Source organism: Patagioenas fasciata, chromosome Z (assembly GCF_037038585.1).
Source record: "Patagioenas fasciata isolate bPatFas1 chromosome Z, bPatFas1.hap1, whole genome shotgun sequence".
Taxonomy (NCBI): Eukaryota; Metazoa; Chordata; class Aves; order Columbiformes; family Columbidae; genus Patagioenas; species Patagioenas fasciata.
In genome coordinates, this window is record NC_092560.1 from 83,110,829 (window position 1) to 83,125,247 (window position 14,419).

Sequence of the window (14,419 nt, forward strand, 5' to 3'; positions counted from 1 at the left end):
TATGTCTGTAAAACAGGCTTAAAGCACCAGGTGAAGGTCTACTCTGCACTCATTAGCATTTTGAATCTCAAATAAGCTATTGAAACCAAGTAAGCTATGGTGAAACCACAGCAATGTGGTTTCACACAGGATCATGTTCTGCAAACAGCGAGTGTTCAAGTACTTCCTTTGGAATAAATACACAAAATCAACCTAGATTTAATTCACTGGTATATCTTTCAATTTCTGCAAACACTTAGGAGGATGAAATCACCGTCTTTGTCCCCGTGGCAATGTGTTAAGTGTACTGTTTGCAGTGGGAGTTAAGAAAATACCTGGTATGTAATTGCTCTGTGGCTCAATCCCAGCTGGAAAATTAGTGTTTTCAGGAATGGAATGGGTATAGTCATCGAGAGGCGGAAGCTCCGTTAGGATCTCAGTGTGTCGTGGCACTAGTACAGGGGGCAAGACTGGAAAAGCAAAATGCAAAGCATTAGTAAGACCCTCAAAATACACATCAAGAGCCAAAAAAAACCCCCTTCAAAAAAAGAAACCTAACAATTTCTTAATACATTTTGAAATTTTGACTCTCAGCACTACTAATACTGCAAATGTACTGCTAGTTCACAGAATGAACAGATTTCTGTGGTATCTCTTGAGTAAAACTATTCCACATTAGTAAAGGTTCAGTCCAGACCATACTTAACAGCTGGAAAATGCTAATGGTACTGGAAGTGTTTATCAGGGGTATCCAACACATTTGTAAAGATTTTTCAGCATTTTTACTGTTAAAAACTTCTAGAAGATGGTATTCTCAAAAGCTGTATCTCTAAGAATCTTCTGGCAAGAGAAAGCATCATCTTTCTCTATTTTTCATTTAAAACGTTATGCTGAACAAGCACATAGAGATGCTGCTAAAGAAAGTCAGAATTCTTCCTACCTGGCGTCTCCACCCTCTGGTAGTGGTAAGGGTTTACACAGACTTCATCCTTTTTAAGATTAAAAGCATATTCACAGTTTTCAATTGCTTTAAGTTCATGGTGACTGTGAAGATCCGGCCAGCGCCACAAACGACAGTAAATAACGTGCGGTAACCCCTTACGGTGAGACACCTGTAGGCGGCCATCGAGAGATCTGTAAGGGAAAGATTTGGAGAGGTATTTACAGCCTGCATGCTGCCTCTTAAATCACTCAAGCAACAATATACACGCATGGGATGGGTAGTTTGTTTATTCTCAGAATTCAGTGGAATGGCACTGTTAGCGACATTTATGTATATTCTTGTTGAAAGGCTTCAAATGTGATAAAAATGATGGTATCAAGCAGTGTCTTTAACTTATTTTTGAGCTGCTACAATTATTGCCAGTGAATTTAGAGTTCATTAAAAGCCACTTTACCTCCAACCAAGTATTTAAGATGATTGCTTCATACTGATCTTTTTAAATGCAGAAGACAGTTGTTAAAAAAATAAATAAATAAAAATAATCACACACTTAATAGTCCCTTTGCACTGCTAAACCTCAAGGCTTTGCTGTGGCATGGATATTTTATGGTTTTAAGCATAAGAATTCCCACAGGACTGCAAATAAGCCTATAAGCAGTCAGCTGCCCAAGTGATCCACATGGCAGTATAACTGTAATGCAAAAAAGTGTGAATACACATCTTGTAAGGGCTGGACAGTTTATCTTCTTGACTTCATCTGCCTTGCTACCAGCTGAAAACACTTTGCTAGTTTTAAAGACAGACTGCATATGCTTACACAAATGCAGATGTTTATGATCGTTATGGGATGGGAGACAAACCTCAATACACAAATCAAGTAATGTGACATGAAAAAAAAATAAAGACCGTGTTTATAATTTGCCCACCATTAACTACTGAAGAATTTACAAACAATTCTTTAGTAGCTCCTATCTGAGCCAATTAGTGAGATTTAACTGAAAGCTTGTGGCATACAAAGCAGTTTAAACACTTTGTAAGATTAGGTCTAAAGAATTAAATATCCCAACTTTGTTAATATAAATACCAAATCACATTAGAGCTTGCATTTAACAAGTCTTCCCATTCTTTCAACGGCACTGGCGTGAAAAAGGAATATTCCAGAATTAGAGTTTCATTGGTCAAAACATCAGCTGAGAACACTCGGAGTTCTACACTGGCAAGCAAATATTTTAAAATGCTATACCATGAGAGGCCTAGGAAGCATTTTAGGCTATTTTTTACAGCTAAAGCATCCCCTTACAGACCCTCCAAAGCCAATCCCTCCCACAAGATTTCTACGATGCGAGAGAGGGCGGAATATTCACCTGGTTTGTTCAGAGAAGCTGTAAAGGCCTGTTGTATCCCACTGATCTATCGTGTTTGGTGTACTCAGTCCCCAAATTTCAGAGCAAGTGCTGTGCATAAATTGAAAACAAAAACAAAAAATTGATATGAATATGGAACATGGTTATTCAAAACACCATGATGTCAAACATGGAAAAATGTACAGAATACTTCCTTTCACATAGAAGATAGAGCATTGTAAGACTCGCATTTGAATTGACATCTCATGCTATATTTTCTATATGAAGGAGGCTATCAAAATGGAACACGTGATTCAAGGTAAATGATAATGTTTTTAAAAGGTGAACAAGTTCTCTGGTTTTTAAGTAGTCAATACAGTTGTAATGTTCCTTAAAACAGGCAAAACTTCCTCAGCCTAGCTCTTGACAAAATCAGATTTTAAAGGGTAGTTTCTGGGTTGGGTTTTTTTGTTTTTGTTTGTTTTTAAACATAAGCTTCTCTAAGACTTCAAACAAAGGCCACGTGTACCTGAAACCAAACATCACAATCTAACTTTCAGTACACCCACTTAGGTATTATTCTACTTTCTCCATGCACACACTAATTCGCTGCTTTTCCCAAAACAGTAGGATTCAGACTCCAAAGGAAAGCAGATTGTAGCCAACGCTTCTCACAGTTTTCTATACTCTCCTCAATTTAAGAACTAAATATTATTTTCCACTGTATACAAAACAGAATGTTTAACTGAGTTTTACAGTATAGTATTTTAAGACTTAACCATAGAATAACAAAACTTAATTGCTAAATCAAGCAGGAGGAAAGGAGAGACAACTAATTCTTGACCAAACTGGCTGAATGACAAGATCACAACAGGAAAGAAAAAGGAGCCTCAGGGCATAAAAGCAGCAGTAGATTTAGGCAAAGCAAGAAAACAGCATGGACTTGTAAACAGGCAGCACATTTTCAGAAGCATAAATTAAGCTCAGCTCTACCACAGACTTGCTCTGTGACCACTGAAGGCCGACAGTTTATCTTACATAAGTAACACACCTCAGAAATGAAGAGAATTTGGGTTCACAACCAGCTTAAAACTCCACTCCCTACTTAAAAAGCCTGAAGTATGGCTGCTGCATTAAATTTGACAGCTCCAAAAAGTGGCAACAAAAAGAATCCAAGTTCACCGAACTCCTGGTTTTAAATACAGGTTTCACTAGTTAAATATAAGCTACTAAGCTTAGCTGATGCACTCACAAATTTCGATTGAGTGGTACAGGGAAGAAAAATGTAGCAGGTATTCTGAATTTCATGCCCCTACACAGATAAAATTAATTAGTGTTACGGAACTAAAGAGGAGAGAGAACAGCATTGTACTTAAAACCACTTTCAGGGTCAACAACCACCTCAATTCCATGGTGACTTTAATAAAACATTAAGTGTGGGCTACTGAAAAAGGAACCAAATTGTTCTTGTCCCACTCTCGCCTGGTCCCACACGCTTCATTTCTATTGCCATCCCAGGGAGGCTGAAGTGTCCGTCCAATTGTGCAGCAACCCAAAGCAACGAGCTGGCTGTCTGACCACAAAACATGGCTGAAAATCGACACTTTCAAAGTCATTTTTCAGCCATATCAGTTTTTCTGTTCACCGTGGAGCTACACAAGCACTACAAAGCAGGACTGAGAGCATCGTTTTTGGCAACAGACAAAAACATTAAACAAAATATGCCTTTTGACATTTTACTGATTAAAGACACAGGTAAAACCTTGCAGCAGATGACATTTTTTCTGGAAGAGAGCTGCAGAGAAGCCCATTCTCTGACATAAACCCAGCTCTTCAAAAGAGTTGACTGTCCTGGACAAGACACATCCATCTCAGACACGGGCAGCATTGCAGCTCTCCAGAAACCAAGCGGGCAAGAAGAGGAATATTGACCATCAGCAAAGCCTGCAAACCTCCCTTTTTCATATTCCTGAGATGCCTCCAGGACACTGGGCTGCCAGAAGCTGCTTAAGAACAAAACAGTTGCCCTGAAGACACACAGGCAGCTTGTGGGACACCAGGGAGCATCCCCGTGCTGAACCATGTCCTTAAATACGCACCGCTACTGCTGGGAAGACAGATCAGGCACATTAAATTAGAAGAACAATCAGCAGACACAAAGCCTGCTGCATATTAATTGGCACAGTCAGCTCCGACAGCTTACGACCTTTGAAAATGTATCCTTTGTACAAAGCTGTGTTCCAAAGTTGAGACTACACGTTTCCAAAATTGTGGGGCGCACCAATGGTGTGGGCATGACATGCCACGTGTTTGCTTCCCCACACATGCAAAAGTAAAATTTCACAGTCCTCGAGCATGCACAACAAACAAGAACAGTATTTTACACTGCTAACCTCTTTATAAATATTCAAATTATCAAAGGTGACAGCATATTCCATAAGCTAAGGAGAGACAAACAGGATCCTGATGGATGTGACAGAGCCACATCTTGAAAGAAACGCAGGATGCCACACAGGGAGGGGAGGCTAGGAGGGACAGAAAAAGTGATCAGTTAGAGCAAAATTGCTCCAGTTTTCAGCAGCTTACATGACATTGTCTTCCAGGATGTATGTCTGCTTAGAGCTGGGATTAATAACAGTGTTTTACTGGCTCATCTACACTAGGACTACACACCAACTCCAATAATCCACAACCAAACACTGAAGAGCCTGCAGGAAATCATCCTGTGTGATCAATAAAGTCAGCTCAACACAGCTTTTACTGTTCACTAGAAGAAACATTTGAGAAAATAAAGTGGTCTCCTCACTCTCCTGTTCACATTAAAGTCTAAAACATGCAAGACTGTCCCACCACTTCACCCAGACAGTTAACTAGGTATCTCGATATTCACACACATGCACACCAAATCAGAATTGAATTCCTCACAACCATAAAAAGCATATTTCATACACAGTACTTCCATGAAAGGCCACAGTGTGTTCATTCATACGCAAGCAATACCCTGACGGAGGAAGGGCAGACACTCCTACACATCCCAGAAAGGTTGTGGCTGGAAAGAAGGTGACTGAATTCTCAAAGATGTTTAGACAGCCACTAAAACCATCTAAAAGGAAGACCGGAGGCACGGACTTTTCAGTAGCACAGAATTATTGCCTCAAAATAAATATGAAGCGTTCTCTCCTAAACCTACCTTTCTGAAGTGTCCCAAACTCCTTGTAATATGAAAAGTCCTTCTGGGCCTTAGTCCATAAAGAATTCAGAACCACCAAGGACTAAGATCCATACTCAGAAGTTACATCTTGCCTGGAAACAATCCTAGCCCCTGGAACACAATCATATATGCTAGAAAGCAGCTAGAACATTCTTCTGCCATACAGTGTGGGTGGGTTTTTTTTTGTTTCAATTCACTGTATACTGCAGCACTGGTAAGGCATCATTGTTTCCAAAATATAATTTGGCTCCCGCATCCAAGCTCTACTTAAATCTTTCCTGTGTAGACAGCACTTAAATACACTCAAAAACACAAGCTTAAAGCTAATATACTTCCTCTAATCAGAGCGGACACTTTCATTCCAAGGAGCATTTTCACTGCTGTTCTCAAAACAATTGGTCTGTTGACAGAAACAAGGTCAGCTATACAAAAGCTAATATTTTTATCTTTTCAACACTAGCTTGGATTAGCAAATCACTGTGTTCTGTGGCCTCTAGCACTCCCAGAGCAAGCCTGCTTGAATACTAGATTGCTGCTTTTGCAGACCCCACAAAATAAGTGAATTTATAAGGGACTTCAGGGACATAAAGCATCAAATTGGCTCAATTTCCCAGGTGTTTTGAAGTCCTAACAAAATAAAACTTTTCTAGAGAAGAAATGTTAAAAGGATACTTGCAAGGAATGGCGACTACTTTTTGTGACCCACAGATTTTTAAGGAAAATTGAAGTCTAGTAGACATCTGGTTAAGCTGCTACCCCACAATCCCTATATTGGGATTGACCAGAGGACGGATGTAATAAAGAAAGGCTCAGATAAATTATTAATGGGTGGAATCAAAGCCACCTCCATCAGAGCTTTCCATAGGTACAAAGGGTTGTAGGAGCTCGTGTTTCAACCTGATTTTTTATCTACTTATAAGGAGCAGCATCTCGGGTGACATGGTATAACTCCGGCAAGAAGAATCTTTAATGTGGCTATCAGCATGCAACAGCACACAGTATGTCCTCACTTCTTCCATTTCATCATTTCCTTTCACAGGAAAATCTGAGTTCCAAAAAAACCCCACTCTGGGCAAGAAATTACCTCAACAGCAAAGAGCTGCAGCAATGCTGCACAATTTTGAGACCAAGTGCCAAAACTGCCTTTCTTGAGTAAGACAGAAAATAGTGACACACACAAGAAAAATGTGGACACAGGAAAAACTTAAATATCAAAGATAACCAAAAAGTATTTGCATTGTCTAGTCTACATATCACGAATTATGTTCTCAAACAGCATCAGTGAACATTTTCTTAGTGGAATCACAGTATCTATAAGTCTACTACAAAACTGGACTATCAAGTCGCAGTCAAAATATAAATGAATTATTGATGTGCCCATGAAGAATGAACATCGGCAAACTCCTAAGTAAGCCATATGATTGCTTGCTTTAATGTATTACATCCCTGTTAGAGAAATCAAAGTCCCTATCAAAATCTGTAACGACCAGATATAAGCTACGTGGGATGAATGAATCTAAAGAAACACACCATAGTCATGTTCAAGAGTCCAAAAATACCAATGGACATCATCTGGACTGGAACACACCACCCAAAAAACTATTCTTATATTTAAAAAAGGATGTTGATCCATCCAGGTGAAAAAAAGGAACAGGAAAAGGCTGAATGGGACAATATGACCATTGCCAACCAGCATATTAGTGTTAAATCTGTGACAGTACAACCTCATCTTACTGAATACAGAAAATCCTGGCTTGCAGTGGCAGTAATTCTGAATTAAAAACTTGAGTAGATGGAGATGCAGCTACACAGAACGATCCACAGTCCCCTCACTGATGTCCAGATGCCAATTAATAAAGCCACCTCAGGCTGGTACTCAACCTAGACCATACCATTTATTATAACTAAGTTCAGCACAGTTAAAAGGCAGATGTATGGATTTGTAGATCCAAAAACACATAAGCAAGTACTGTCCAAACAACCACGGCACTGCACACTGTAAGATGTCCCCGTACTTTCTCCACGTGCATCTGCCAAAAGGCAGATACAACCAGGGATAAAGGTGGTAGGTCTTGTCGATAATACTCAAGAAGCAGTTTATTTGAGGCTGTAGTCAAAAGAACCCGAAGCCAGCAGAGTTTTAAACAGTACGCTGTGTGTAACAAAACTGTCACACATGTGCTTAGGTTGGTATTTATATACTACAGGTTGTTGCTAATATGAATTTATGACCAGTTTTTTACCAAGACAGAATGAACAAAACAACTATCCTGCCATTATGTTAGCTACACTATCAGCAATGCTGTGCGCTCCAGGTATTTTTTGTATTAAATGAAGCACTTGCAACAAGTACGCCATCAGATTAAAGTAAGCAGAACCACTTCAAAGGCATATGAAGTACCAGAAACTCTATGCAGAAGTTGTTAAATATTGTCACAATTCACACATAACCGTGATCCCACTTTCTTCTCTGAAGTCCTGCAAGTAGAACAGCTCTAAAGGAGCTAAAAGGCACAGAATTTGGCTGACAGCCTCTTCTTTACCTGAAGTGACAGCATTAGAAAAATTACAAATAAAACCCAAAACGCAAATATCATCATGCTAGTCAAAGCCCATATTATATAGGAATCATTATAGAATGGTCTTGGATATTTAACTCACTTATTTTTGAAGTATTACACTGAAAACCTAACATTTTTCCTGAATCTTTCTTATCTTCCAGGATCTACAGCTACCAATAAGTTTGCAAGTTCAAGGCAATCTTTTCCATTTATCTGTCTCCTGCATCAAGAGCCTTTCTTCCAATTAGTCTAATTTGTCTACCCCTACGTTTTCAGAGGCATTTGTAGTGCTGGAGCTGAAATATAATTTCAGCAAACTGTGATGGAAACCAAATTATCAGTTTTAAAGTGGGAGATAAGAACGAAAGTTAGTTTTCGAATTCTAGAATTCGCATGCAAAGTCTTCCTTACAGGTGTGAGACTCACTTGTTTTTTCCACTTAGGTTTTCACTCAAAGAGTAAAGAAGAAAAACATAAGAATAAGAGAAGAAGCTATCAGGTTTTCACCCGAGCTAGAGAAGTCACTTAGCACAGGCACACAAGCACATTTATACCAGCCTAACATTTATAGCACTTACTGCCTTTACTGAGATTCTGCCAAGGGGGCAGAAAAAAAGTGCAGAATTTGCTTGGAGAGCTACACCAAGCTATCCAAAATGGAGTTACAGCGGTAAAAAATGGCCACCAGATTTAGGGAATCCCATTTTCTCACTAAAAATTAGTAAATGTCATCACTTGAACATTGCACATGGCTCCTTCTATAAAATTTGCCTGAGAAAACAGGTTAATGTCTGCAGATTGAAGATCTGTACCTTGTGTACTAACCTGTTTTTTCCCCCCCAAACCTTGCTATGTAAGATCCAAGACCTCACACAGCTACATATGGAACAGAAATCCAAGGCAAGAACACCTCTATATTGCCTTAGGCTCTGGTTCATCGCTAGTGTAGATAGATTTAAGTTACATTCCTGTGAAGACACTGTCCATTACACTCCACTGACACTCAAACTGAGAAAAGGAGCAACTAACTGACGGATGAAAGAACAGAGTCTTTCCTCTCATACCAATGATCTTCTTCCTGACACAAGTGGGGTTCAAGAACCCAAAAAGCTGGGTGGTAGGAGATACACCAAACCTTTGGAACTAGCTCAGAGAGGGTCTCAATGAAAACAGTAGTAAGAAAGACTGATTTGAAAGGCTTAGGTGTAATATAGATGAAACAAAGTGAACAATTTTAAAAGTTCATTGGCTTGTAGTATTTTATTCAGCAGTGACGACAGTTCGTACCAAATCTGCCTGATCATGGTTTCTTTAATTCTGGATTTCAAATGAAAACACATGCAGCTGCTTTTATATTCTGACTTGAAAGACCTTCCTATGTACTGGCAATTAGCATTTCTCCCTATTACCCCCTGAAATGTCTCTGCACCAGCCAGCAGCAATGTGAATTATACTACCTGTCTTCGCAAAAAGCACCTCAGTTAACTGTATAGCCAGTCACCTGAACAAAAGCTTATTATAAAATGTAGCTTTGCTGGCCTAAGTGTCTCAATTACTGATTTTTTTTTTTTGCTCCATGCTGGGGTTGGCAGGGAAAAGGTTATTTGCACTATGCTCACCTAGAAAACATTAGAGATCTGCAATAACAATGCAAATGTTAAGCTACTTTTATATCTGCCCTACTGCTCTTTGAATCTCGTGGCATTTTGCATCCCTGCAGAACTGACCGATCTATTTACTCACATTTCCATCATCCCATATTACAGTGGCAAAATGTCATTTACCTACTTAAATGTACACAACCAGGCATGCACATTCATCAAATAGCATGACTCAAAGCTACAAGCAGAAATGAACTGTTGAGAGTTACGCGAACACAGAGGTCCTGATCTCATTTTCTTGCCACAGAAAACGTAAAGATTCACTAATTCAGGATGAAATAATTTTTTTTCTAAGCACCTACTAGAGGGATAAGCTAATATCTTAACCATGCCAAATAAAAAGCACAAGTGTGAATTCTTTTGAAAAACTTTTTAGGAGGAGTTGGACAAGGTTCTTCCATGGAGACCCTTCTGTAATAAACACTGGGGCAGAAAAGCAAATCACTAGAAAAGTTCTGTTAAAGGGTAATATAAGCAACCAGAGTAAATGGATATTTACACACGTTTAAGCACAGGTGGGCAGTTAGCTTGCTAAAAGATTCTCCCCTTCTTCAAAGGAGAAACAGAGCCTGTTAAAAATAGGAAAAGGATATTAAGTAATGTCTAAAAGAGCCCTGGACTCCAGAAAAGAAATCTCTCACAGAACTGAAAGCTCAGGTTTCTCTCAGCACAAACTCAACAAAACAATAGTAAAATTGGGAGCTGGGACACTCAGCTCCCACAGCTGTGAGTGTGTCCCCAACCCCTTAGATTTACTTATATTTGAGCAATTGGTTTTACACACATAACAAAAAAAAAGCGCTCAGTTTTCCCTCTCCCCTGTAATACAAAAGCAGACCTTTTTTATCAAACATATGCAACACAGATTATTTGCTCAAAACATTAACTGTACCTTCTCCCCCTGCCTCCCTCCTCCCCACACACACACATTGAGGACATACTAGATCCAAAAAAGAAATGTTTACATATGTGCATACTCAGTGGAATATAAACCAGGAACCACTGCACAATTCCTCATAATCACAAGCCTTTTACACATAAAGTTGACATAGAATTTTACACAACACATTCAAAACTACTACATCAAATACAAAATGGAGCATCAGAACCGAAGAAAGTGACTTAAGTAACCTACTTATAAATGGATGTATGCTAAAGAATTAACACATCAAAACAGGTAGAAAAGCAGGAGGCACAGGATAAAATTAACCTCTCTAACACTGTGGGAAAAGAAAAAAAATAAGTCATTGCACAACTCCCCTTCAGCTTAAACTTTAAGGATGTCCACAGGGGACGCAAAAGTGGAACATGACGTACAAAAGATACTCTGTTAAAGCCTAACATCTGAGCTGCCCATTGCTGATTTTAGGGCCAGGAGCTGGTTTCTTCCAGTTTCGCAGAGCGCCAACAAGTCGTCCTGACAAACAGTATATGCTTCAGTTGCCTTTTCTAAAGGCACACTTCTTAAGTCACATGTGCGACAAACTGCTTACAAAAGCAAAAATACAGAAAGTGGGCGGGACTCTGCAGTACCTTCCTTCTTCCAAATCCTGACATGCTAGCCCAGTGCCGTCAGACAAAATAAATCAGCCAACAATCAGCGTTACCTTGATTTCTCTCTCAATACTACATGATACTGGAAGGATAGCACCTCAAAGTTCAAGAGTGATTTTTCCAGGATGCAATGGAAACCAAGCATAAGTAAAATATTTCTTTCTTTTACTGTTGTCCATATGGTCTGTTCAGATGTAGATCCTACCAGGGAGTGTTTACTCTCTGTTCAAGGGCAGCCTGCAAACATTTATGCTTCTAAATGGCAAGGTCGAGTAGCACAGAAATACGTTCAGGACTGAGAAATAAAAGGCGTGCAACACAGCTCAGTCTCACTCAAGAGCCGGCAGGGAGCTGGTCACAAGTCTGACGGAGAGAGACTGAAGACAAGGAGCATGCAAAAGCCACCTATGCAAATCAAGAGCTAAGAGCTTCACTGGAAACATGCCCTGCAGTTCCCTACTCTCAACGTAACACCAAAGCTTTCGGCAGCTGCAGTTTCTGTCACACAAACTCTGAAACACTCTTAGTGGAGACAGGATGAACCACAACACTGATTTATTATTCCTCCCCTCAATCACATGTTTAAAAAAAGCCACCAAAACCAGTGACACTCTGGTGAGACCCCCCTGCAGTGCTGGTCCAGCTCTGGGTCCTCAGCACAGGACACACATGGACCTGCTGGAGAGGGGCCAGAGGAGCCACAGGAATGATCCGAGGCTGGAACAGCTCTGCTGGGAGGACAGGATGAGAGAGTTGGGGTGTTCAGCTGGAGAAGAGAAGCTCCGGGGACACCTTATTGCACCTTTCCGGGCTTAAAAGAGGCCTGTGAGAAAGATGGGGACAGACCTTTGAGCAGGGTCTGTTGCGATAGGACAAGGGGTGATGGTTTTAAACTAAAGGAGGGAGATTCAGGCTGGAGATGAGGAAGAAATTGTTGTCCCTGAGGGAGGTGAGAGCCTGGCCCAGGTTGGGCAGAGAGGTGGTGGCTGAACCATCCCTGGAGACATCCCAGGCCAGGCTGGACGGGGCTCTGAGCAACCTGAGCTGGTGAAGATGTCCCTACTCATGGCAGGGGTGGCACTGGGGGAGCTGGGAAGGTCCCTTCCAACCCAAACCATTCTGTGATTCTAGATGTCCTGCATCTAGTGAGGATGGCAAGTACAACATCATTCACAATGGCAGCTCCCCAGACTAACAAGGTGAGTTATTAATTAAAAAAAAGACTGTCATGTGGGCTCTCAAGCTCTGAGGACATGCATGTTTGTACTTTAAGATGGCATTCTTGAAATGATAACCTGGAGCTCCTACTGCTTTCTTCTTTTACACTATTATATCCAATAAGGGCTTTCTGATTGCTGTATTATTTTTCGATTTCTCACAGTATCTTCAGAAACATAAATACAGCTCTTCAATTGGGATGGAAGCTTCCAAGTTTGAAATTCCCACAGCTGAAAACACTGTGTTCAGTATGTGTCTGAGCGAACTTATCTTCAAGATTAATTATCTGTATTTCATCTGAGAACATCACACCTGAAGAAGTCTTCAGACTTTCTTACACAAGCTTTCTAAAGAACACAAGATCACCACCTCCTGAAAGAAATACAGTATGAAAACTATACTATCACAGTAAAAGCAGCATAACCAGGAACACAAGCTCCAAAAACGTCCATCTAGGAGAAGAATCAGAGCTCTGGATATCTAGTGAGATGTTGCACTATGTCACATAGCAAGCAGCTATGAAGTAAGTCTGTTCAGCAACTCAGTCTAGTGAAGAAATCACCACATGTCCTCCACTCTCATTATGCCGTGCCTGTGAAAACAGCTGATCAAGCAATTCCTTTTAATATTTGAATTACCACTGAGAAGTTCCAACTAAAGAGACAGATGACTTGTATGGTCTTCCAGACAGGAGCAATGTCAAACTGTTAATATCTTCCTTATAAGTTACGTAAGGAATGAAGAACCCAACAGATTAATCTCAATTTCATTTCGCACCACATGTGGTTGTTACTTTTTCTTTTTTGCTTGTTGGTATTAGTAAGCGGTATCACGCAGCGGGTTAACATGACACCCAATGCAGTTTCGCAGATTAACGCTCTGTATCATCCTTAACAGCCCTAAACAGAAGTATCAAAGGACAGAGGATCTTTATAGGAAGATATACTCACAATACTGGGTGATCTATCCACAACAAATTGCTTTGTTAACAGCAGAAAGGAATCTCATGGAAGATCATACTTTCAAAAGACATAAACGTACACATTTCAGGACTAGCACCAGACAGATATTAAAAAAACAACCTTTATCTCAAGGTCTCTAACCGCTATTAGTCATAGTAGGTGCGGTGAAAGCTTTTCCCACAAGCTAAAAGGTACAGCTACCAAGGGCTACGTCAAATAATTTTTCTGAAATAGTCCGTCATCCTCCAAGTGGGCGAGTGGCTGATGCTACTGCACGAGTGGGTTGGTTTGCAACTGATGGACAGCTGAAAAAAGATGTGACATTTTGATTAACCTTCTCCAACTAGTAGGTATTTGCGGGAGTGAGGGGGAGGTATTAGCTCTGCAAGACATTTATTTTGTCCACGTTGCTTGAAAACTATGCTAACTTGGCAAAACATTACGCTTAGAACAACAGTTACAGAAACTTTTAATACCTCTTTTCAAACTGAAGTTGCCTCTGGACAGCTTCTTACGAATTACACACACATCTCGAGAAACCCAGGAGGAAAAATGAACACAGAATATATAATATCAACTGTTATATAACTAAGGCATGCAGCGTTTCCCATAAGATATTTCAAATGGGGAAGAGAACTGAATGGCACTTGTGCCATTTTCATAAATAAATAAAAGCAAAAAATTTAGTCAGATGATGACATTACCACCACTCACAGCCATGTCCATATCTTATGAGAAATATTAAAGAAAATTCACAACTAGCAAGGAAGCATTAAAAGGCCTGAAGAGTTTCAGTCTTCAGATACAAGAAACTGGCATTTTATTTTTAAAATTAACCTAGCCTGTTTGCTGAGACATTATATTGCCTTATGTGCTTAGCAAACGCAAAAATCAAGCAAGTAACTTAATAGCCAAGCTGCCCAACTACAGACATCTGCTCTCCTCAGGTCCAGAGCAGAATACAGGACCCCATGTAGGACACTATTG

The 14,419-nt window shown here is 40.1% G+C and overlaps 1 protein-coding gene across 4 annotated transcripts in view; it reads right to left on the bottom strand.

Annotated features, from left to right (window-relative positions):
• Nucleotides 1-14,419, bottom strand: part of SMAD2 (SMAD family member 2) — a 48,260-nt gene that overhangs the window by 12,334 nt on the left and 21,507 nt on the right. For 3 of the 4 annotated variants that reach the window (XM_065861018.2, XM_065861019.2, XM_065861020.2), the window contains exons 3-5: nucleotides 2,287-2,376; nucleotides 920-1,113; nucleotides 315-449 (exon numbers count right to left, since the gene is read on the bottom strand). In XM_065861018.2, the coding sequence (XP_065717090.1) occupies nucleotides 315-449; nucleotides 920-1,113; nucleotides 2,287-2,376 (419 nt within the window). The remainder of the gene's footprint in view (nucleotides 1-314; nucleotides 450-919; nucleotides 1,114-2,286; nucleotides 2,377-14,419) is intronic. The other variant, XM_065861022.2, reaches the window with a different exon arrangement.